At 36.3% G+C, this 27,057-nt stretch overlaps 1 protein-coding gene across 3 annotated transcripts in view; it reads left to right on the forward strand.

Moving 5' to 3' along the window:
• The first annotated feature begins 1,873 nt into the window (after positions 1–1,873).
• Positions 1,874–27,057, forward strand: part of gabpb1 (GA binding protein transcription factor subunit beta 1) — a 40,389-nt gene continuing 15,205 nt past the window's right edge. Inside the window, exons 1-8 of one of the 3 annotated variants that reach the window (XM_028823501.2) lie at positions 1,874–2,188; positions 11,283–11,390; positions 14,998–15,165; positions 15,930–16,124; positions 16,294–16,441; positions 18,414–18,527; positions 24,975–25,154; positions 25,284–25,399. In XM_028823501.2, the coding sequence (XP_028679334.1) occupies positions 11,283–11,390; positions 14,998–15,165; positions 15,930–16,124; positions 16,294–16,441; positions 18,414–18,527; positions 24,975–25,154; positions 25,284–25,399 (1,029 nt within the window). In that variant the 5' untranslated portion in view covers positions 1,874–2,188. The remainder of the gene's footprint in view (positions 2,189–11,282; positions 11,391–14,997; positions 15,166–15,929; positions 16,125–16,293; positions 16,442–18,413; positions 18,528–24,974; positions 25,155–25,283; positions 25,400–27,057) is intronic. The other 2 variants (XM_028823500.2, XM_028823503.2) reach the window with 2 other exon arrangements.

Below are 27,057 nucleotides of genomic sequence, written 5' to 3' on the forward strand. Positions count from 1 at the left end.
AATTGACTTCCACCACACCAAAGGGCCTCTATTTCCAGTCTCTGAGGAAAATGTGCTCCTTTAATATGGGCAGTGACATCCTTTACATTTTCTACATCTCTGTAATGGACAGTGCAACTTCCTACACTGTGGTTTGCTGGGCCAGTAATATCACTTCAAACCCACCAAATCAACAAGTTTATTAAAAAGACTCATTTATTGGACACATTCTTGACCCACTGGAGGCAGAAGCAAAAGAGAGAATGAGAACAAAGACAAAACTAAGTGACATTATGAACAATGTTGCATATCCTCTTTTGCACACTAACATGGAGTATCTTTCTGCTAACAAATTATTCAGCTGAAGTGTGTCAAGAAACACAACTGGAATTCTCTTTATAACAATGGCAATATGCCTTTATAATGACTCATTGTGACTGTAACTGCTCTTTACCTTTAAATTATAAGTTTTATTTCTTTTTAGCCATTATTTTGTGTATTTGTGGTTTGTTATGACAATATTTACTTAGAGCTTCTATAAAAAGCCAGATTTCCCTGTGGGGATAAACAAAGCACTTCCCATGTATTTAAGTGTGTTTCTGTGTACACCCTGTGATGGACTGGCATCCTGTGCAGGTACTGTTCTTGCCTTGCACCTGATGATTCCTCAGGTAGGCACAATAGCTTCTCTGCACCCCTGCCCTGGATATAGGGGTTATGAAAATGGAAGTATAAAATAATGACCAACCTTCTACACGTGCTTAACATTCCTTAACTCAACTACAGCTCTTTCGTCGATCACATTTACCTTGTTTAAAACTGTCCAAAATATACCCAGGGCAAGATCCAACCTACAAGCAACGCCATCTAGCTCCAACTTCACAAGATTATATGTTTTGGGAATGCTCTAAATTAGCATAATTTTGGACAAAGATCTTTACGGCAGCTTGGTGTTAGAATCACTCTGATTGTAACTGCCTATATTACACTACTAAATTGTCTTCCTTAGCTGGAAGAATTTCAACCCATCCTCTGTTAATCAGTGGATAAGCAGCATTATTTATCATCTCCTATTCGAGAAAATAAAATTCTCTATCAGAGGATATGCATAAATGTTTTAAAAACATGTCAAAAATTCATTAATGTAATTTTTAGAACCAAACAAGCTTTTCTTTTTCTCCTGGACGAGGGCTGAATTTGTTTCACTTTCCTATTTTTGTTTGAGTACTTTGCATTAAGTTCGAAGTAAACGATTGTTATTGTTACGTGTTTAACCAAGTGGCACGCCATCATAATATTCAGATTTTTGAAAATACAATTTATATTTTGACATTACATTTTTATTATTCTGATTAATTACATTTGAAAAATTAGCTCCATAGTATAACAAATCATTAGTTGAACAAAGGTAATGGGTATATTTTAAGGGCACTTTTATCCTGTACTTACTTACACCTTGAGGTATTCGACTGCGTTCCATATAGCTCATTCATTTTTTTACGAATCGGGTCGTTTAGATAAGATTTAAATTTTCGATAATTTACACTCGTACTGAAGAGGTGGTGTGACTACATATCTAGTGCTTTAGTTAGCCGAATTACTTCTGCGGCTTTTTAAAATCAAACACGGCAAGGCCGATAAACGGTCTTTATTTTTTGCAAAATACGGTCTTCCTAAACACGCGAATAGTTTCAACAAGTCTCTTAATTTATTAGCATAATCTCACTGATGCTCTCCTCCATTTTCATACACCCGTCTCGGCGGGGAAAGAATAGAAGTAGTAACGCGCATGCTCAGGAAGCTAAAATATTACTCCGCTAGGCGCTTCACCATACAATTAACCATGTCTCAAAATTATGAAAAAAATCACACTAGTAAAACGCACCAAACAATCGAATTCCAGGCTTTGCCAGAATTACACGAAATCGTACCATAAAGATGTCCTGTAATTAAAAAATACAAAGGCACAATAAGTATAAGGAAAATTGAGGGAGGCACCTTGCTCTGCGGTGCTTTGGTATGTGCACATCCGCGTCGTTATACGGGGACTTTTCTTTCAGCGAGAGAAAAAAATTTGGGCGCCGAACAGACGGCATTATAAGAAAACCCGCCATCCTGTACGAGCTGTCGATCTAGACTCGGTGTTACGCGATAAATAATTCCAAAAATCAAAGGTAAGAAGTAAGCGGACGCCGTCTCACCAGGGCAGGTAATAACGAATCTTTTCCAGGTCAGTGTCAGGGTATTTTGTGTGGCCCTACCGGATGTGGAAGTTGATCTCTTTTTGCTGGCGAAAAATAATTCAACTTCCCCCGGAACCCCGATCATCCGACCGATTTCCTGTTTATTGCATTAACTCGCCGGGTTTCCGGGGTTACCGGAGTTTAGGGTTTTATATTTTGAGGAGAAACGTGACCAGGAGGTGTTTCTTAGAGTAGTGATCAATATTTTCTAGGGAGGGGAAAGGGGGGTGGTGATCGGTATTACCTTATAAAATGGTGGCCTGTGTTATTCGCTGATAAGAAGGCGAGGCGGCCGACCTGTGTTTTTGAAGATGAGGGCCAAAATAAAGAAAGACGGTGGTTATGTTAAAAAAAAATAGTGGGGGTGTGCTTGGGTGAAACCAACAATAAATTAGCAGGAGTAAAAGATTGCTGTTTTTTCCTCAATGTGTCTAATAGTAACACGTTTCTTGCAAATACTTTGAACTACAATCGCAACAATTAAATATAATAACAATGGGATGGGACAAGAAAAGAAGCATTGGAATTGTGTGAAGATACAATATAGACAGATAAACGACGCTTTATTTGTTCACAAGAGGAAAGTTGGCTTTTTACAGAATTCATTAAATAAATGCAGATATTTTATGACAAACAACAATCCCCCTCAAAAATACACACTGGAATGAGTAACAAGAATGAAAAATGTGCCAGTTTTCATAATAATTTACAGACATTGATTTTTCCCCTCTATGCTCCTACTTGTGTAGTTTTAAGTAGTATAATATTTCATTGCTACGTTTTGATTTAAGATGATTTTTTTGCATAGAAAAATTAATTTGTTCTGCTTCGAGTAGTGCTACTCAACATTTTAAAAGAGAGATATATTGACCCGGAGTTTAAATCGATTAATCCCATCTATTCAAAACACTGTACTTATTACAACTAATTTGTCAAATATAGCATCATTTTTGTTAAGTAATTATTTTGACAGTAAACTACACGCAATAAATGCAAAACATAGTTAAATGCTTAACCCAAGTATTACATTTTATGTAGTACAGCAGAATACAGCAAACAGAAAGACAGTAGTAACATTATCACACAGCATAGAAATCATTAGGTAATTAACCAAATTAGGAGCTTTGCAGCTGTTAATGTAAAAGACTATACATACTAAACAGAAAGGAAATATGTAAATAATGGGCAACATCTGAAATGTCTGCATTAATCCGTCCATTTTTCTAACATGCTATATTGTGTGCGTGGTCATGGTGATGCTGGAGGTTATCCCTGCAACCATAGGGTGCAAGATAGGAACATTCTTCGGACAGGGTACCTGTCCATGGCAGGTTGAGCACATGGACACCCACGCACTAACATACACGGGGGGCAATATAGTATTGCCAGTCCACCAAACTTGCATGTCTTTGGACTGTGGGAGGAAACTGGAGCACCCAAAGGAAAACCACATGAATGCAGGGAGAACAAATAAACTACAGCAATGTACTTTGGTCTCTTTGTTGTGAGGTGTTAGTGCTACCAATATACCACCTGGTTTGCGTTTATGAAGAAAATATTTACCAAATGCTATGGAAAAGTTATTCAGGAATAAAGCAGTATAATTAACATTTAAAAGAAAGTAAGTCGAAGTCAAAGTGAACTTTATTGTTATCTCAACCATATACAAATACACAGATAGACGAAATTGCGAAGCTCAGGGTCCACAGTGTAACAACATGACGTGCAAATAATAAATTAAAAATACAGTAGAATTAAAATTTAAATTTCAAATTAAAACACAAACAAGACAAGACATTGTGCAAAGACAAGACAAAGAAGTAGCAACAATATTGATGTGTAAGATATGTAATATAATAAGTAAATAATAGATATAGATCTGCGGTGGGTTGGCACCCTGCCCAGGATTGTTTCCTGCCGTGTGCCCTGTGTTGGCTGGGATTGGCTCCAGCAGACCCCCGTGACCCTGTGTTCGGATTCAGCGGGTTGGAAAATGGATGGATGGATGGATAGATATAGATAATACAGAGATTATCAGTGTATGATGATAGTTGTTTAAGACGTGTAAACAATGACAGGTCAGAATGTTTCACAGCAGAAGGGTATCAAGAGTGTCAAAATCCTTAAAAGTCAGTATGAGATTTTCAGTTCTTCTCTATATGCACACTAGTCTTTGCAATAAAGTGGCTTGCATGTATAAAAGTTCTGTTTTTAGAGGTGGTTAAAGCTGCGTGGAAGGTCCCAGGGGGCAGCCAGTTGTTAAGGAGTCTAACAGCTTGGGGGTAAAAACTCTCCTGCAGCCTGGCAGATCTGGCTCTGATGCTGCAGTGTGAAAAGTCCATGTGAGGGGTGTAAGGGGTCCTGCACAATGCTGCAGGCCTTGCGGACACTGCGTTTGTAAAATATGTCCTGTAGTGAAGGGAGAGGCACCCCAATAATGTTCTCTGCTGTCTTCACTATCCTTTGCAGGCACTTGCAGTCGGATATGCTGCAGTTGCCATACCAGACAGTGATGCAGCTGGTCAAAACACTCTCAGTGGTGCCTCTGTAGAGCATGTAAAACACCTTAATTCAGAAAAGATTAAATAAACAACACAAATTGTGTTCAGTTCAAGTGGACACATCTTGCCATGATGTTCTGGAGTAAAGATATTCAAAAAGCAGTTCTTCTGCATAGGAATTATAAAATACACAATTAATATAACTTCTCTCTTGTTCCTAACTAATTTGGTTCTTTTGTGTGGCATAGTCCCTTTTGCTGTTTGGTGGGAATTGATTGAAAAACAACAGTGAGTGATGATTGCTAGATCATTCCCACTCAATTTTTTAAATCCCCTTTAACCTGTTATAGGGTTACATTGAGACAGACCCTGTTCTAACAGCCTTGGATACAAGGCAGAAACTAACCCTGGATGAGTTGCCAGTCTATTGCATGGTGCACTTACCCACGGTCCCATTTCTGCTCTTGCCAGGCTAGGCCAGTTTAGATTTGCCATTTTACATATCCTGTAGTGGAATATGAAAAGAAAACAAAACTACACTTAAAAAATAAATAAATAACTACTAGGTCACCATATACTGTAATCATATTCTACAGACCGTGAGCAGATTATTTTTGAATCGAAGCTTTGAGGCAGAATTTGTGAATTTGTGAGGCAGAAGTATCACTGCATTACCTTGCCAACCTATAATAGATAATATAACTTTTTCCCCAATAGCAACAATAGGTTAATGGAAGTTAAGTGAATGAAAATATATAGATAATTGCTTAAGATGTTGCTCACAGAGAGATACAGTTACAAGCAACATTTCTTTTTTTAATACATATGTTGCCAGTTGTGTCTTGTTTGTAAACATAAAACACTGAATGATTTTTTGTGAGAGGTAAAACTATCTTCAGAATTTTAAGCAGGAGCTAACAGTTTTCAGAGCTGCATTAATGTCTGTCATTACTCCTCAATCTTGGTACGTTTCTAGTCAGTTGTATTATTTAAAGATACTAGGGGGCTCTGCCCCCTGCTCACTTCACTCACCAACCCCTGGGTGGGCGCTATGTGCCGGCCACTTCGCAACTCTTCCGCTCGCGTATGGAGAAGCAGATGTACAATTTAAACAGATTGTTATTTTCATGGGAATTGTTACATATGCACAATAGAACTAACTATTTTACATTACAGCGTGTAATTAACCATAGTAAAAAATAGTAAAACTTAATAAATTGAAAGAAAGTTATGTTTCATATTGCGTTAGAGGTCTTCGTTGTGTTATACGTTTTCATTCTGTTTGACTTTGAAAGTAACATGCAAATACTTTTTAAACTTACACTTTTACTGTAAAACTTAAGTAAAAACAATATTTGGAATTAACTTTTCTTCAATATCGCATAGAATTTTGATTCCGTGTTTGGACTTACATCATGACAGCGCAACGTATAACTGCCTGTGAGTAAATATCATTTCCTTCTCTCTAATGAATACTTTTTCGAATGTTTGTCTCTGTGATTTGTTAATTGTCAGAGCAAAAGCTATTCTAACGGGAAACTGAAAACATTTTAATATGAATGGCATATAAAGATCTCCTTAGGTGATCCGCGGAATATGTACTACATTACCTTTCTTGTCTCCTGTTAAAATTTTACGTTAGAATTGTTCAACCAATTTTCAGTACAACTAATCTTGTCCAATTGCATAGCCCTTTACTCAGACATAAATTACGCAACAACATTACGATACATCCTTCTTTTAACAGTAATTCGGATGTTGGAAGACTGGATGGTTTTAACGGTTGTAGAAATTCTACGGGATATTGTAAGTTGATGTTTTCATCTTCCACACCATCACCACCAGCTTTTTCAGCAGAGTCTATTGATACGCATTTAACCAATTTGCCCTGTAACCGATCGACAATTTTTGCATTAATTCATTTGTCTTCATTGTTTCTCGGTGCTCTGACTGCTTTCATCATCTCTAACCTGCTCTGCATGTGTATCGCACCAACGTTTTTGAACCTCTTTACAACGTTCTACTTTGTCTTTTATTTCCGATCCTGCTTGGACCTGCTAGGTTTTCAATTCCACTTGGTCCAGCTGATTATTACTTTCCTTATTTTCGGAATTTGTACTTAGATTATTATTGTTCTTTTTTGAATTCTTTTCTCCCCAACGCTTTTGGGCCTCTTTTCAACATGCTGCCCTTTCTTCTTTGTTTAGTCATTGACGTGTCATCTACAACATATAAAATTATTGTCCAGAAAAGTACTACAACGAAGGAAACAAATAGATTGTATGTATAAAAATACTGTCCAGAAAAACTTCTTTAGAGGATGAAACTGAAGACTTTTCATAAACGACTTAAAATCAGGAAAATGTAAAAATTTATAAGAGCTAAGAGCGCATGAAGTGTGTCTGACAAAAGCATTCACATGAATGAGAGGTGACAAAAGCATTCACATAAATGAGAGGTGAGAGGACCGTGGCCGTGGGCCATCAACCGGAAATGGTTGAGACCAACTTGGCAATAATCTTGTCTCGTCTCAAGATTTTCTTTTATAATAGAGAGATATGAGATCAATATAAGAAGAAAAAAAATAATAACTCAATGACATTCTCCAACCCAGTCTGCAGGAGGCTGGAGCCTATCCTGGCAGCATTGGGCTCAAGGCAGTAAACAGGCTTGAATAGTACACTGGTTTATTGTGGTTATAACAATATATATTTAAATGAAGGGATATAGGAATAGGCATTTCTCTCAAAAAAAAAAATGCAGCCACTGGTTCGTAGTCAAAATAGTAAAGAAAGAAGTTTGTTTTTATTGTCAGATATAGCACATTGACATTTTTATTTGTTTGTCCTAGGGCTGGCTACACACCCTTTTGTATAGAGTAAATGCATTTTAATTTCAAAATTTATCCCTGATAGTTTGTTTATATGGAAATGGTAACATAAAGAATGGTTTAGGAAATGTCATCAGATTGTCAGTACAAGGCGGCTACAATAACCAGCTTTTTTTTCAAATACTTTTCTATCAAGCTCATTGCCACCCATTGAATTTATGCTTTTATTCTATGAGCTACTTTCTTTCATTGCTGACTTTACTCTCCCATTGAATGTTTAGAAATATACAGTTTTACATGAAAATATTTTAAAAAGATGAAAAGGCCTTTAATATGCAAAAACTGATGTGTTGCAAGTAAGGCACTGTGAAAAGTGTACATTGTTATGAATTTGACAGTCATGCTGTTCAGAACTGGTTTTAAATTCCAAATTGCAAGTGTATTAATGAACTTGACAGTAGAATTACTCCTAACATTTTATACATTGAGGAAAAAATGGTAATTGATAATTTCAAATATCTTATTTCGTCATTCTACCAAAGGAGTGACAAGTCAAGCAAAATGACACCTTTTATTGGCTAACTAAAAAGATTACAATATGCAAGCTTTCGAGGCAACTCAGGCCCCATCTTCAGGCAAGATCTTCACTGTAATTAACTCATTGAAGTCCTTTCGTCATTGTTTGTGTTTGTTACCATGTATATATGCAGTGCATTTCCAATTTTAACTGGTTTAGTCTTGTAACCCAGGTTAAGTTTCATCTGCTTCAGTGAGTTCATATGTCCATTTGTGGGAACTGCACAATCTAAGTCAGGGTTCCAGTGGGGCAAAACTGATCGGATTCTTTGGCAGAAAATAGCCTAAACTGTAAATGCAGATAAATTGTAAATGCCAGCCTCTGTTTCTATATAATAATATTTAAGTGCTCTTCCAAAACTTTGCTCTCTTATACGCGTGACAGAGCTTCACTTACGCAATATATAACTATGAAACATGTCTTTAATTTTTGAGTACAGCTAATCTTAAAAATGAAGGTCATTTATTACAAAGTATATCAATTCAGTTTGTTTTAAGAAGCATGTTGAATTTCATCATCTCAACTTCTGGTCTTTTTCCATTTACCTAAGAATACTAAAATTGCTACCTAAAATAGATCCTGTGTGATTAGCTCATATTTTCATTTACATCCTACAGTTATAGCTTCAGTAGTAGCTTATTGCAGAATTTTCTACAAAAGAATGGCAGAGCAGACTCTATCTTCTTAGGAAACTGTGCTCCTTTAATGTGGGTAGTTATGTTCTTTGCATATTTTACAACTCTGTAACGGCCAGTGCACATTTCTTCTCTCTGATGTGCGGGGCTGATAACATCACTTCAAAAAAGGCCACCCTATCAAAAAGCTAATTAAAATAGCAGACTCAGTTATGGGGTACACTGTCAACCTTCCAGAGGTGGTAGCAAAGTAGAGAATGAAAACAGTTTATATGTTACCCTCAGTAAATTAATGTATATACGCTACCAGTGTAAAATTTGAGTTGTGTCTGACAATTTAGTCACACTCTGAAGCCCTTTTAGGATTATCACTCTAAGCTGTATTTTTATAGTTTACATATTCTTTTTGTTTAATTAAAGAAATACAAGTATTTTGTTTTTCAATTTAAAGATATTTATTTATAGTGTGAATACATTATTTATGCATTTCTTCTTAATGTTTCCATTGTTACATAAAATGTTGACACCAAGGCATTGTGGCAGCTTGTTACACTCATGTTCATGTAAATACAGTAATTACAGTTTAATAAATTACAAATTTCAAAGCACGTTGACTAAAAAAGGAAATCTAATTTTATTTTCATGGAGCCCGTTCACAGAGCTTGCAGTGTCATGCTACATGACAATGTCGTGTTTTCTCTTCATATTCCAAAGACATGAGTTTAGTTAACTGATGATTCTAAACTGGACCAGTTGTGACAGTGTGGTTGTGTGTAGGAGTGAGCCTTGTGATGAACTGCCACCATATGCAGCGTTAGATCCCACCTTATAACCAGTGTTGCTAAGCATTGATTCTCCTGAACCATTTCACCCTGATCATACAAACAAAACAAGAAAAAATACCAATTAGTCAGTTGCATTAAAAAGAAATAAAATGTGGGGAAAAAAAACTGCATGGATTGCCTGCCTCGGAAGACTGTGTCCTGGCTCATTTATGAATAATTTTCAGCATTTTATATTGTGCCTGTTCACAGCACTATATGCACAGCTTGCTGTTATGTTATAAAAGAATTTTCATTATTAGACATTAAAATCAGCAAAGTAATTTTTTTAGATACCTATTGTTTTGTATATTTTGTAGTTTGTTATTATTACTGCTTAGCATTTTCCTTGTTTTTATTCTCTATTTACACTGACCTAAATTTGCAATATGCATAGATAGATATGAAGTTAACATTTGCTGTGATTTTTTTAAAACTTTTTATTGTTATGTTGCACTTAGTGTTGTGTATTTGATTTTTGAAGCTTCATGTTGCTTCTTAATGAACATATTAGACATAGCTAAATGCTTTTTCCTGTATCTTTGATGGTTAAGGTGCACTTTTAGAGATAGTAAAATAAAAGAGTAGTCTAATGCAGGCCTTTTTAGTAATCAAAAATAATTTATGAAATAATCTCTCTAGCTTCTGTAGCTGAACATAATGTTTAATTCATTATCAGATATCAATTTATAGTTTCTAATAAAAGTATTTCATTTTGATTAATTCATAAATCACGATTTCAAGTTTATTTGAGGGTGAAGGTAAAGGTGCTAATAATCTCCAACACTAACATAAATGATGTGTGTTTTGAGCTTTACTTACTTTGTTGTGCATTGGTTTTAAGTAGAAAAAGATTACAGCAAAAATACTCCTCAGAGAAGTTACACTGGGTAACAGAATTTATTTTTTGTCACATGAATCAATGTCTGCGGTGGGCTGGCGCCCTGCCCAGGGTGTGTTTCCTGCCTTGCGCCCTGTGTTGGCTGGGATTGGCTCCAGCAGACCCACGTGACCCTGTAGTTGGGATATAGTGGGTTGGATAATGGATGGATGGATGAATCAGTGTAGGTGTATCTCTTTCATGCTGAATTCAAATATCTAATCAGACTTTTTCTGTCACGTAAGGTTTTTAAGTAACACACAATTACAATTTACAATAAATATATATCTGAACTATATATAAAGTACTTGCTGGGAGCGTCTCACTTAAATGTTAGAAGTGTATAATTTTCTGATGTACTTGACCTCAGGAATAACCCCCTTAATAGTCAGCAGTAGTCAGCAATAGATCTTTGTTGAGTAGTGTTATTTTCAAAGTATATTGTGATCTTTAATTTGAATTGCTTCTTTTTATTTCCTGATTAAATAAAAAAATGCTCCTTTTTAATTGTATGCTTACTTTAATAAAGCTTGAGCTCAACAAATTATTGCATTTATTTTGATGTCCTGTCTTTACATATCACCATTGTATTGCATTCATTTTTCTCAGAATAGTTTAATATCTGCATTGTGCTGATTTTTGCCAATATGAAATGTCAGCTTGAAATACTAAAGAAGTACATCTAAAAAGTTCTTTCCTGGAATGTTTGTATGAATTAGTTTTCTATATCAGACTTAATACATTTATTTGAATGTTGACAAAATTAAATGTAAACTGCTTGACAGCTTGTATTAATTAGATGTCATTTACCTGCAGATGTCCCTTGTGGACTTGGGTAAGAAACTATTAGATGCAGCAAGAGCGGGTCAAGATGATGAAGTCCGTATTCTCATGGCCAATGGAGCTCCTTTTACCACCGACTGGGTATGTTTTTCATGTGTAAAATACAATTGAAATATTTTTGGCCTGCATGCCACATTTTATACAAGTTGTTTTATGTCAAAAGAAGAATAACCAATGAATGAGGGGGGGAAGTGGCAAAATAGTTTATTTTATTAGAAGAAAAATATCATAACTATTAGTTTCATGATTGTTATTAAAGTCAAAATAATGTTGAAGAAAATTTTAAATTTTTTTGACTGTTTTATATTCAAACAAAATATAAACTCTCAAGATTATTCCAGCTGAAATATATTGTAGAACTGATTTATGGTGTTTCTTAGACTATAGTCACTATTACTGAGAATGCTTTTTAAATTAAAATTTCCAATTATTGTATATAATTCCCCTTTGGGTTTTTAATTTGTGTATGTTGTCTAGTATTAGTATCCTTAATAGAATGATGGTATTAGATAGTAGCATTGTGCTAGATAGATGATGATGATGATGATATACAGTGCATCCAGAAAGTATTCACAGCGCATCACTTTTCCCACATTTTGTTATGTTACAGCCTTATTCCAAAATGGATTAAATTCATTTTTTTCCTCAGAATTCTACACACAACACCCCATAATGACAACGTGAAAAAAGTTTACTTGAGGTTTTTGCAAATTTATTAAAAATAAAAAAACTGAGAAATCACATGTACATAAGTATTCACAGCCTTTGCTCAATACTTTGTCGATGCACCTTTGGCAGCAATTACAGCCTCAAGTCTTTTTGAATATGATGCCACAAGCTTGGCACACCTGTCCTTGGCCAGTTTCGCCCATTCCTCTTTGCAGCACCTCTCAAGCTCCATCAGGTTGGATGGGAAGCGTTGGTGCACAGCCATTTTAAGATCTCTCCAGAGATGTTCAATCAGATTCAAGTCTGGGATCTGGCTGGGCCACTCAAGGACATTCACAGAGTTGTCCTGAAGCCACTCCTTTGATATCTTGGCTGTGTGCTTAGGATCGTTGTCCTGCTGAAAGATGAACCGTCACCCCAGTCTGAGGTCAAGAGCGCTCTGGAGCAGGTTTTCACCCAGGATGTCTCTGTACATTGCTGCAGTCATCTTTCCTTTTATCCTGACTAGTCTCCCAGTTCCTGCCGCTGAAAAACATCCCCACAGCATGATGCTGCCACCACCATGCTTCACTGTAGGGATTGTGCCAGGTTTCCTCCAAACGTGATGCCTGGCATTCACACCAAAGAGTTCAATCTTTGTCTCATCAGACCAGAGAATTTTCTTTCTCATGGTCTGAGAGTCCTTCAGGTGCCTTTTGGCAAACTCCAGGCAGGCTGCCATGTGCCTTTTACTAAGGAGTGGCTTCCGTCTGGCCACTCTACCATACAGGCCTAGTTGGTGGATTGCTGCAGAGATGGTTGTCCTTCTGGAAGGTTCTCCTCTCTCTACAGAGGACATCTGGAGCTCTGAGAGAGTGACCATTGGGTTCTTGGTCACCTCCCTGACTAAGGCCCTTCTCCCCCGATTGCTCAGTTTAGATGGCCGGCCAGCTCTAGGAAGAGTCCTGGTGGTTTTGAACTTCTTCCACTTACGGATGATGGAGGCCACTGTGCTCATTGGGACCTTCAAAGCAGCAGAAATTTTTCTGTAACCTTCCCCAGATTTGTGCCTCGAGACAATCCTGTCTCAGAGGTCTACAGACAATTCCTTTGACTTCATGCTTGGTTTGTGCTCTGACATGAACTGTCAACTGTGGGACCTTTGATAGACAGGTGCGTGCCTTTCCAAATCATGTCCAGTCAACTGAATTTACCACAGGTGGACTCCAATTAAGCTGCAGAAGCATCTCAAGGATGATCAGGGGAAACAGGAGGCACCTGAGCTCAATTTCGAGCTTCACGGCAAAAACTGTGAATACTTACAGTATGTACATGTGCTTTCTCAATTTTTTTATTTTTAATAAATTTGCAAAAATCTCAAGTAAACGTTTTTCACGTTGTCATTATGGGGTGTTGTGTGTAGAATTCTGAGGAAGAAAATGAATTTAATCCATTTTGGAATAAGGCTGTAACATAACAAAATGTGGAAAAAGTGATGCGCTTTGAATACTTTCCGGATGCACTGTACTTTATTAATCCCCAAGGGGAAATTGTTTTAGCCCATTTTATATTTATTCACACTGTTTGAATCCAGTGTGTATCTATTATTATTAGTATTTTTATTACTATTATTATTATAGTATGTATAGATTCAGAGTCTTTCACATTTTTATAAGTGTAATACATTTGCAATAAAACACAGACCATCATGCATTATACAGTATGTCTTATACATACAGGTAACTTCAGTATGCATATAGAGATTCTTTTAAGGTTTTGTAGGGGATGGCAAAGTAGAACAGAGGTAGTGTAACAGGAATCAGGGCTTCAGTTCTGTTCAGTCAGTGTAAGTGTGCTTTGTGGTTGTGGAAGAAGAAAATATTGATGTTGCGGTGCTGGATCTAAATCCTTCCCTGGTGACCCTATGAAATCAGTCCCCATAAAATACAGTATTAGCAGGCAGATTCCATGAAACAACACTTTGTTTGCATGGTGATGATACAAATTAATGTTCTGAAAAGATCAGCTAATAGCATCACTGGCCTACAGGGCATGTCCTGCTCTAAAGGACCCAGACTCCTTTAATACTGAACAGAGGTGTTTGCACAGGGACGTTTTTTTTAATCTTCCTGGCCATCAGTAAACCAAATCAAATGGAATGCTGTCAGTCAAATAATGAATTGTGTCCTTGAAGACTCTGGTCAGAATTAAGAGCAATTGTATTTTACAAAAAAACAATAGACATGTTCATCCCGAAAGTGAAGTAGAAATCCATCCATCCATCCATTGTCCAACCCGCTGAATCCGAACACAGGGTCACGGGGGTCTGCTGGAGCCAATCCCAGCCAACACAGGGCACAAGGCAGGAACCAATCCCGGGCAGGGTGCCAACCCACCGCAATGGTCAATGTAGTTAAAGTGGAAAATCTGACCACTTTTAAACAACTTTTTTACTGTATCAAAGCAAACCGATGAAATGGAGTGAGTGCCTTCTGTCATTTAAAAAATCTCCTATATCTATGGCATAATGACAGTTTTGCAGGACAGTATTTGAAGCATGATAGATTGCATGTTAATGATGCAATTTGGGTGTACTTGTTACTCATGTTTTTGCAAAAAATGTTAAAGTGGTACTGAACTCTTTTACATTTGAAGAAAAATCTGCATGGGTACACTTGTACTCCACATAGTTAAATTAAGAGATATTGTGGTATGTTTCCTGGGATGCTGGGGAATCAGTCGCTTATAAGCAGACTTTTATATTGAGAATTCATGTACTATACTTTAAAAATATTACGTTTGCCAACTGCTCCACATGTTTCAAAAAGATGATTATTGATTCGTTGTACATGTTCCAATATGAAATTTCTTTCTTTTAGATTAATGTAAAATCTGCAAAGGGTAGAAGGCACATAGCTTAATCAGTATAGATTCTACAAAAACTCTTTGGTACTTATTTACCACCATTGTTATGAGAAAAGAAGGCAACACTTAAAATACTCTTTTTCTTTAATGTAAAGCAATGGGATTATTCTTACAGCTGGGAACATCCCCCCTACATCTCTCAGCCCAGTATGGACATTACTCAACAACAGAAGTACTGTTAAGGGCAGGAGTGAGCCGTGATGCACGGACAAAAGTGGATAGAACACCCTTGCACATGGCAGCAGCGGAAGGTCATGCCCGCATTGTGGAAGTACTTTTAAAGGTAAAATATTCTTTGGTCTGTTAAAGCCTGCCCATATCATAATGGTATGTAATGTAAATTGTGTGTCATTAACATTGTAAAGTCCTCATAATGATACAAATAAACACTGAATGATACTCTGAAATTACTCTATAAACAAGTATAATTCATGTACTCAGGAAAAGGGAAATCAGTCTTAGTTTTAATGAAAAGGTCTATATAAAATAATCTTTTAAATCTTTTAATGGAAAGAAAGGTTAACATTAAGTAAAGTTGCAATATTAACATGATATAAAATAATATGCTGTATATGTAAAGTAATTATTAGTTCAATTAATATCTTAAAATTCTAACTTAGTTGTGTATAATATGCATGTAAATAATAGATAATATTTATGTCTTAGACCGCTCAAGGTTTACATATTTTTTACTAATGGTTATTCAGCTGAACAATGTTAAGCAATATATTTTAACACTATGTCATAATAGCATTAATACACAGTATATTGCTTAACATTGTGTTATAATTAGGTATTGTTTAAAAGAAATCTATATTTATAGGGGGTTCTTTATAGAAGCACAAGTCAGCTTTGATAAAGTAATTTTGCTTTTTATGCACATCTACAGAGTGGAGTTGCAGAAGCAATAGTAGTTTCCACGCAGCATAGAAAGCTAATTTATAATATACTTTCATCATCTGTAATTATCTTTTGATTTATTGACTTGGAGAATGAAAAAAAAAAAACATATTTTCAATTGATGTATTCTTTTACATACTTCTCCAGCATGGAGCTGACGTCAATGCAAAGGACATGCTGAAAATGACAGCTCTTCACTGGGCAACTGAACATGGACACCGAGAGGTGGTTGAGCTTTTAATAAAATACGGAGCTGATGTCCATGTCCAGAGCAAATTTTGCAAAAATGCTTTGGATATTGCTATTGACAATGCAAATGAAGAACTGGCAGAAATACTTCAGGTAAAAAATAATGGAAGTTAATAGTTTATCATTGTACATGTGTGTAGTAATTATCACTTGTTCAGATAATCCAATTTGTTAGTGAATTATTGTATACTGCAACTCAAGTGTATCCTGTACTTTTGCCAGCTTTAGAAGGGTTTTTCAATTTGTTTTTCTCTAATTGTAGGTGTCCATGCAAAACCAGATTAACACGAACCCAGAAAGTCCAGATACAGTAACAATACATACTGCAACGCCTCAGTTTATAATTGGTCCTGGAGGAGTAGTAAATCTAACTGGCTTAGTGTCAGCAGCCAATTCATCCAAATCTCTAGGTATTATTAACTTTTTGCAAATTTACTGCTTTATACAATGCTCTTAGCACACAGTTCTCTTTCACTCATGGATTGAACATACAAACATATGTTGCATATTTAACATTTTATTCCAAACACAAATGTATTTCTGCTACTGGCAGCAAGTTTCATTCAAGACATAAACATGTCTTGTGGATTAATTTACTTTGCAAAAGGAGCAACCATGCATTATTGCAGTAGAGACAGAAGGATTTAAAACAAAAAAATCAAAAATATACCTTACGACTTTTACAAATCTTATATTTCTAAAGAAGATGCACAGTAGCTTCTGTCACATATCTTGTGTAGTACTTTTTATGATATATCAGTTTAACATATGTAAGTTAAATAATATATATCAAAATACATATTTTTTTTCTTTTCTAATGGTAAAATGATAGCTAGGGCTGCCATTTCACAGATCGGACGTCCTATGTTTGAATATGTTTGTTTTTTTATGTGGACTTTACATGTCCTTCCTGTTTCTGCTTGGGTCTATTTCTGTGCTCTCTTGTTTTTCCTCCCACATCATCAAAGCCCTGCAGATCAGGTGAAACAGCAATTTCAGATTGGCCCCACTTGTCAGTCTGAATGAGGGTATGCATAAATGGACCCTACAGTGAACTAGTGCAATGACCAGTGCTGTTTACTGCCTTGTACCTAGTGGTGCTAGGATAGGCTTTGGCCCCCCCAGTGATAATGAACAGGATTAAGCGAGATTGAGAATAAGAAATGCAATCCTGTGTTTTTATTTTAAAAAAATCCCAGGTTGTAAAAACATTCTTCATATTGTTTTAATTGGTGAATCTTACTTATGTAGTGAATTTTCTTCTTTCCCAGGTGGAAAGTTGTTAAATAATCTTGCTGTCATTATCTGCACATTAATCAAACGGATGAATTAAAGTGTTCAGATAATTGGAGCAGATATCTGAACTCTTCCCCTCACAAAGGCTGCATTAACAAAAAAAAAAATTATTTTTTTTTTTTTGAAAAATGGACAGCATTTTGGAGAGGTGGTTTGCACTTTTGGCTCACAGCTCAGGATCTGAATTCCAGTGTGTTTTTGGTGTGGAGTTTAAACATTCTGCTTGTGTCTAGGGGCAGCACGATGGCGCAGTGGTAGCGCTGCTGCCTCACAGTAAGGAAACCTGGATTCGCTTCCCGGGTCCTCCCTGCGTGGAGTTTGCATGTTCTCCCCATGTCTGCGTGGGTTTCCTCCGGGTGCTCCGGTTTCCTCCCACAGTCCAAAGACATGCAGGTTAGGTGCATTGGCGATTCTAATTGTCCCTGGTGTGTGCTTGGTGTGTGGATGAGTGTGTGTGTATATGTGTGTACGTGTGTCCTGCAGTGGGTTGGTGCCCTGCCCAGGATTTGTTCCTGCCTTGCGCCCTGTGCTGGCTGGGATTGGCTCTAGCAGACCCCCATGACCCTGTGTTAGGATATAGCAGGTTGGGAAGTGGATGGATGGATGCTTGTATCTACATAGGTTTATCTCAAGAATACTCAATTTATTTTCCCCTCCATAAAAGTGTGTTTGTGTGTTTGTGCAGGAATGTGCCTTGCAGTAGTCATACATCTCATCCAAAGATGATTCCTACCTTCCTACCTTAATCCTGATGTGGCCAAGTTACTATCCAGCTTCTTGAGACCCTGAAGTTTTATTAAACATGTTCATTAACTAGATGAATGGATATTCTGAAAAACAAATTGTAGCGATTCACTACTCAAATATTTAGGAAACTTATTTAGTGTCATGGGAAGCTCTGCTAGTTCTGCTTTATAACAATTATGACAGTGTTGATGCATTAATATATATACAGTAGTTGGCACAGAACATTGTCTTCTGATGCTATTCAGTCATTTTCCCACATAAACCATAATGTTGTGTTGTTTAATAATGTATATTCAGCACTATTTCTGTCAGTTTAAAGTGTTTTATATACTTACACAGATGAGGCAGGTATTTCAACAGTTCAGTTTGGCAATTCATCAACTTCAGTATTAGCTACCCTGGCCGCTTTGGCTGAAGCATCAGCACCCTTATCAAATTCTTCTGACACTCCAGGTAAGTTACAGTTATAATGTTAAATTTATACAGTAGATTAAAAATACAGTAATGTTTTTTCTGCTACTTTGATGTGAAGGATCAGTGCAAAAATATCATTGTATTTTTAAAGTGTTTAACATGTTCTACCACATGATGAGCTAAAAGCTCAAATGTACTAAGTCTATGCCAGGAAAGCCTCCATTTGTAATCTGTTAGTCAGATATATATCCATGAGGCCACTTTCAGATGTTCATGCAGTAGGTGGTAGTAGATAGTTCACTTTGTCATTAGTCTAGTAACTATAGCGATGTTCAAAAAAATGCAGCTAATGATTTCAGTCAGGGGATTTATGCATTGGTAGACTTTTTGGTGTGTGTGTGTGTGCGCACGTTTTTTTTTTTTTCTTCTTCTTTTTTTTTATTTCATTATTCTGGTAACAAGATCAATCGAGACTAATTGGATTTGCAGCATAATTAATTTCATATTGATATATTTACACATTTAGAAATACCAAACAGGACAGCACAGTGGCGCAGTGTGCTCCGGATTCCTCCCACAGTCCAAAGACATTCAGGTTAGGTGGATTGGCGATTCTAAATTGGCCCTAGTGTGTGCTTGGTGTTTGTGTGTGTGTGTGTGTGTGTGTGTTTGTGTGTGTGTGTGTCCTGTGGTGGGTTGGCGCCCTGCCCGAGATTGGTTCCTACCTTGAACCCTGTGTTGGCTGGGATTGGCTTCAGCAGACCCCCGTGACCCTGTGTTCGGATTCAGCGGGTTGGAAAATTGATGGATGGATGGATGGAAATACCAAACAAATGAGATTTTATTCAAAGCAATACATATTACAGTATACAGTGCATTTAAAATGTTTTGCCTCATCCTGATTTCCACCATTACTGCAGATGTTTGATATAGCCAGTTGATGTTACATAGTTTTGTTCATTCAATAAATTACAGAAGTTAAAAATAGATGTTATTTTTTCACCCTTTTATCTTCTAACTAGTCATTTAGCCCGTTACAATAATGGGCGCTTGAACAGTAGTGTATAAACATTAGTAGGAACAGTCTATATTAAATGGCAAGGGACTTTGACCTCATTCTTTTTGTTGGTCGTATTTTTCTTTCTTTCAGCCTTTCTTTTGTTGATGTTTACTTGCTGAGCTGACCGTTCTTCGTGGGCTGCCGCCGTGTATTGTGTGTCTTTAATTTTCTGTGACAGTAATACTGTCTTGTATGGCTCTATTCAATAAGGGCGCGCACAAAAAGGCGAGCTTCAAAAGGGCGACCTCAATTGAGCGCGGCGAATAAAGGCGTTCGTAGATATTTTAGTTCAAATGGCTCTGGAATATGCAAAGAGCAACAAAGGTGCAGATCTTTATTTTCGCACGCCTTTATTCGCTGCGCCCAATTGAGGTCGCCCTTTTGAGGCTCTCCTTTTTGTGCGCGCCCTTATTGAAGGATACCGTCTTGTACGTTCGCTGGCTTGTACGTCCGTAATATACCTTTAATTTTCTCTGGCGGTAATACAGGTGTGCACGTCGGTAATATGCCTTTAATCTCCTCTGACAGTAATACTGGCTTGTATGCGGCTGTAATATGCGTCACTGTATTGTGTACCTTTAATTTCCTCTCGCAGTAATACTGGTTTATATTTCCGTAAAACGCCTCTAACTTTCTCTGACAGTAATATCGCGCATCGCACCGTGCCCCGCGCATGCGCATTTCATCAGAAGACACCCACACACGGACACCTGGACGCACATAGGGATTTTATATGTATAGATATATTTTAATTGAAGGACTGAAAACATTCAGGAAAGAAGAAAATACTTGTTCATAGCTCTGCTTTAATTACATTCTTTACAAATTTCCTGCACTTTTTTTTCTCCTTCCTTAAATAATGCTAATGTTGCAGTGTTTTGTGATGAGCATTATAAGTTAAACATGTCATGACATTTATAGTGTGTGTTAAGCCTCCAGAAGCTCTCTGTCTAAGAATAACTTGGGTTATTACACAAACAATATGAAGATACTCTTTTCATAAAGAAATTAGTAACCTCCCACCCCACTGAAACTCAGAATCCCTGAATCTCTGAGGTTTTTTGTTTTTTTTTTTTTTCCAATATTTATATGTAAAGGTTGCGTAAGTGAATGTAAATCTTGCCCTTAAAATGTAAATCTTAACCTTTTTGGTGGAAACTAAACAAAACATCCAAAAGGTTTTTCATTCAAATATTATTTTAAGATAATATTGCTCTAAGATTAAAGCATTGTATTCTGGTTCTCAATCTCTCGTCTCCAAGTAAGCAGGATGACGCATGGTGAATGAATAGCTGTCTAGCAAGGCATCTTTTTTTTATCAAAGCAGAATTTCTATTTTATATTGAAGGTATGATTAGATTAAATGGGACTATTATCTCAATCATGTATACAATCATGGACTTACTGACTCAGTATTAACTTTTATTTGTGTAGATTTCCTTTTGGACTAGACCTATTGAAGAAAACAAAAAAGCGAGTGGCATGTTTCATGCAAAGACAATATTATTCATAAAATGTCTGAGTTTCAGTCTTCTGGTGAAAGCTAAGAAATCATCTTTAGAGAGTTTGTGTGGATTGATATTTTGTAAATTTAAAGAAATCATGTGTCTCTGAATATAATAAGTACAAGCTAATTCATAGTTATTTGCATGCTTTGCTTCCTAACTGATCAAGTACGCTGGATACCAATGGGCTACATTCAGTACTTTTTTATAGACACTTCATTTCCTTGTAGATATATATGAGGAATGTAGGGAGTGGAGTGTGATGCAACAGAATTACCAAAAAACAAGTCAATAAATAAAACACCACAAGTATGTCTAACTGATGTGTTTTCTGTTCATCAATTAAAACAATTCTTTGCATTATCAGAAATGTTTTGGAGTTTCTGATACTGCGGAATCTCTATGTTCAGAGTTTCCAACAAACTTCATACCCACTTAATGACTCTTTGTTCTTTTTATCTTGCTTCTTACAAGAGGCAACCATTTATTCACCTGTGAAGTTTTATTTCCAGAGCCTACTTGCCTATTTTGTTTAGGGAAGATTCACGGATTTACACAGTGATAACAGAATATAGCCTCTTGGTTGTCCCTGTCCACACAGTAATTCATAGTCTAGCATTTTCCTGTTATAGGACAAAACACAAGACTGTTGTTTGACTGCTTGTTCTATATTTTACTCAACAATGGCTCAGCAGTCATGTCCTGTTTTAAGTAACTGTCATATATCGAAGTTTGCATAGGACTGAATCCTTAAAGGTGTCCAATTGCCTTCAGCCCATCAGCTTTTAACACCATTGTCCCTGAACTGTTGTTAACTAAAATTCTACAGACTGATCTGAATCCTTACTTCTGTAAATGGATTTACAGTTTTCTGATAAACCGGAAACGATACATTTGTGTGGGCTCCCACCTCTCAAACTGCCTCCATATTAGCATAGGTGCCCCTCAAGGCTGTGTACTTTCCCCACTTTATTCTTTGTACACTAATGTCTGCAAGTCCATTGATCCTTCAGTTAAAATTATTAAGTTCTCTGATAACACCACCTTTATTGGTCTAATTACTTCTTCTACTTCTTTTGGCTGTTGCAGTCAGGGGTTGCCACAGCGGATCATCTTCTTCCATATTTTTCTGTCCTCTAAATCTTGCTCTGTTACCCCCATCACCTTAATATCCTCTTTCACCACATCCAAAAACCTCTTCTTAGGCCTTCCTCTTTTCCTCTTGCGTGGCAGCTCTATCCATAGCATCCTTTTCCCAATATACCTAACATCTCTATTCTGAATGGCAACAAAATACCTTATGGAAAAGAGGTGTCTTTGTCTTGTGTCTTGCTGTGTGTCCAACAACTTAGAGCTCAATACCACCAAGACAATGGAAATGGTCATTGACTCTCGCTAACAGCAGTTACAACCTCTCCCACTGGATATTAATGATTCTGTAGTCAGTATGGTGGAATCCTTCAAATGTTTGGGCACAACTATCACAAACAGTCTCAGCTGGGACATTAACACCACATACATCACTAAAAGGCACAACAGCGATTGTAGTTCTTAAACCAGCTAAAGAAATTGAATAAAAGCCCTAATTGAAAGTGTAACCACATTACCCATTGTTGTCTGGTTTGGTTTAGCAACAGCACACTCCAAATCTAAATTACAGTGTGTTTTGAGGTCTGCTGAGAAAATAATTGGCTGTGCTCCTCCATCTGTAGTAAATTTATATACATTTCATGTCACTAACTATGTCAAAAGGATCACCATGGACTCGTCTCACCCAGCTCATCACTTATTCCAAAAACTCCCCCCGGTAAATACTTCAGGTCAATTAAAACTAAAACTAACAGATACCGCAATAGTTTCTTTCCCAGAGCCATAGCCCTCTCAAACCAGTAATTTAGCCTATCTTCTTTGTATATTTTGTATGTTCTATCATATACTGTATGAAGGTGTGTGTTTACTGTATGTACATGTATATGAGTGTACATGCATACACATTGTACACTCACACTTTCATTTGCACATCTCCTTTATAATTGTTCTATTCTGCAACTTTAAAGATTTTCTTTTGAACTTATGCTATTTATGTTATTTGTATGTGATGTTATGTTACATGCTACCAATTCAAATTCCTATACATTAAGCACTGGCAAATAAAAGTGATTCTGATTCTCTCTGGGATTATATGTAAAATGTCTGTATTTGTAGTGTGGCATACTGTTTGATTTCTCATGCAGACCACAGTTGTGTTTTTCCTTTCTGAGCTCTATCTCTTCCACCTCTTAGCAGGTTTACCTGTTTGAAAAACAAAAAAAAAAAAATAACAGCAACAAAGCTATGCATATCTCCCTATTTTGAGAAGAATTCACTCACCACCTTCTCTGGGGCCTTCTTCAATATTGGTTCAACATGGGGGATTTCTCAAGTACTTTTTATCAATCAGTTTGTTGATGCTGTCTATAAGCAGTACAGCTATTAACTGAGCTTCAATTTTTTTTCTCTAAAATTTACATGTGGCAGCACTTGGTATTTGGGGAGGGTTGTCGTTGTTTGCAAGTGTCACAAACATGTATGACAAAAATCGACATATTAGCAGCTAGTCTATACTTAAAAGTGTGTTAAGCACACTAAATGCATGGTAGTGAATGGAAAATCATTTGTCTTTACATTCATTATTTAGTTATATTTAGAATTTAAATTGTATGTCATCAAGTTATTGTCTCATTGCTAGTTCACACTTTGAGACACAATCTTTTGATCTTGTGACTCTATTGTGCTTTCCACTAATGCGAAGAATAAGAATTTAAAAAATCAGCTGTCTCCTTGTCTTTGACCATTACAAGTAGAAACATAAAATAAAGCTTTACTTGTACTTTGATTATATCAAATGTATGTTATAAATATTTGCATCCTTACCAACATGAAAGATATGGGGGAAATTAATATTGTTGTAGTGCTTGCTAATTGTTTCTTCTACTGTTTCTTTTAAAAGTTTTTTTTTGTCAATTTGTTTTATTATGACACTGTTTCATGTTGTTCACAATGCCAGCCACTTCTAGACTTTTTTATTTACCTACTTGCATCATCCTTATAGATTTAGAATTTTCCAAATTGTTAGCCCAGATCTTAGTAAGTGCTTCATTACAACATCACACCCAAAACAGTAAGGCATCAACTGCACTCTTGTTGACCGAAATACAGCATAGACTGAAACAAGTTGTCATGTATGACATTTCCAGGTCAGAAGACACAGGTTCTACATAGTGTGCAAGAACCTAGCAAGGCTTAAAATTTCATGTGTGTTTCTAGGAACTTTGAAAAACGTAAACCAGATCTAATTTGGTTCTGTCTTACAATATAAAAGTGTATTTTAATTTAAATATTAAATTTTACTGTTTACTATAAAAATGTTATCTATTAGGCGGCACAGTGGCGCAGTGGGTAGCGCTGCTGCTTCGCAGTTGGTAGACCTGGGGACCTGGGTTCGCTTCCCGGGTCCTCCCTGCGTGGAGTTTGCATGTTCTCCCCGTGTCTGCGTGGGTTTCCTCCGGGCGCTCCGGTTTCCTCCCACAGTCCAAAGACATGCAGGTTAGGTGGATTGGCGATTCTAAATTGGCCCTAGTGTGTGCTTGGTGTGTTTGTGTGTGTCCTGCGGTGGGTTGGCACCCTGCCCGGGATTGATTCCTGCCTTGTGCCCTGTGTTGGCTGGGATTGGCTCCAGCAGACCCTCGTGACCCTGTGTTTGGATTCAGCGGGTTGGACAATGGATGGATGGATGTTATCTATTTATTATATGTATATATATTTATTTTGTTGTGTAAATTACATTGTAGAGAATGATATACATATCAATCAAGAATACAATCAGCTTTGTATTCCAAACATTTATGTTTAATATATTTTATTTGTTTTTCTATGACATAGTGGTTGCAACAGAAGAAGTTGTTACAGCAGATTCTGTAGATGGTGCCATTCAACAGGTTGTTAGTTCTGGAGGTCAACAAGTTATCACCATTGTCACTGATGGGATTCAGCTGGGCAACCTGCAAACTGCAGCTGGGATTGGACAGCCAATTATTGTGACAATGCCAGATGGTCAACAAGGTATCTTGATAGTATTACATCTAATTATAAAGTCAATTTGTTTAGTAGTAACATTGTTCCACGACTGATTTCAGCTATCAAAGTAAAATGTGAATGCAAAAAAACCTCACTGGGTATATATATTTTTAGTTTTGACAGTGCCAGCGACAGACATTGCAGAGGAGACAGTTATCAGTGATGAACCATTGGCTAAAAGACAACGTATAGAAATAATTGAAAATCATGTGGAAGCAACAGATTTTGAGGTAATTGCATTTTAATAATGTTCAAGTTTTTTTTTTTTTTTTTTTTTTTGGGGAGAGGTTTGAGAGTACAGTAGATCGTGGCTTTACCTGACATTTCTCTCTAAACTCATTCATGATATTTAAAGGCAATATATGTAACCCTTTTATCATCATACTTAATGGTACCACACACGAGCACTCAATCAGTATGATATTAGGTTTTTTCTTTTAGTTTTGAAAATATTAAAATGCTATCATGTTGTTAGCATCAGTCTATGTTGGAAAGTAGTTAAAACAAGGTAATGGATATATAAACTATTAGCCAGTCCCTTATTTTTTTGATGATATTCCGTTTGTCCTGTGATAAGCTTGTTCCCTGTACAGGCCGAGTTCCAGCGTTGTGCTTGATGCTTCTGAGTTAGACCTTGCCATCCTGCAACAATCTTGCAGTTTTCAACACATGACCATTATAAACTGATTTTTAAATTGTGCAATAAGTTTCAGTAATCTAAATATTGTTTATAGTGATTTTTGCCAAAACTCTCTTAAATTAAACTGATGTTATATACTGGTATGCCCATGTTTGTTTTTTGTGTTCCAAATTATAATTAAGCTTGTTGGCAAAGCAAATTCTTTCCTGAAGAATTTAAAGAAAGCTTAGAGACAAGCCTTATTTTATCTTGTCTATTATCAGTATCAACAGGTCATATTCATTATATCTAATATCAGTATCAGCAAGTCTTATTTTATCACTGCAACTTTATTAATTGACATATATTTTTTGTCTGTGTTTAGTAAATTCTTTCTAAAAACTGCACTGTAACTGAACAAGTAGTACTTTTTGCTGTGTTTATTTATTTGAATCTACATTGTGTCTTTTTCAGTAAGATATGCTTTGTAAGGAAAAGTGACAATATAGTAACAGACCAAATCCTAAGCATACTTAAGGGGACAAATAGTTTATTTCATAACAAGCAAAAATTAATTATAGCCAGAGAAACATCTGAAGTAACTGCTTATATCTCCAAAACCAATGATGAATATGCAAAATGGTCATATTCTGATTTTTGTTTAAAAATAGCTTTGCAAATAGAATTTAACTTATTCACCACAAGAGAAATAGAGTAACTAATACTTAAGGACTAACATTCCTATGATTAGTAAAGGGAAAAGGCCAATAGATAGATAGATAGATAGATAGATAGATAGATAGATACTTTATTAATCCCGATGGGAAATTCACAAATAAGATTCTGCCCAGAAAATATGTAGAGTACATAGAGTGCAATCACAAAAATCAATAATACAACTGGAACTGAAGAAACTAAAGATGAAGAATAAGTAATATTTTTAAGGAATACTATAACCTTTTAAAAATATCCATTTGTATTAAAAGTGAGGCTTTTATCAAAATTTTTTGAGAAACTTGAAATGCCACAAATTGACACCCCTTTTATAGAGGTGCTGAATAGACTTTTAAAGCTTTCTGAGATGTTTTTTAAAGCTTTCTGACATTCTTTCAAAAAACAAAACACTACATCCTACAGACCAAGTTCTTTATTGAACAACAATGTGATTTTTTTTGTTGATAGCAATATCGAAAAGAATGGAAAAAGACCATTCTTAATTATGCAAAATCAAATATTTGGTAAATAAAGATTCATAGTAATTCAAAGTAA

This window comes from Erpetoichthys calabaricus, chromosome 17 (assembly GCF_900747795.2).
Source record: "Erpetoichthys calabaricus chromosome 17, fErpCal1.3, whole genome shotgun sequence".
Taxonomy (NCBI): domain Eukaryota; kingdom Metazoa; phylum Chordata; class Cladistia; order Polypteriformes; family Polypteridae; genus Erpetoichthys; species Erpetoichthys calabaricus.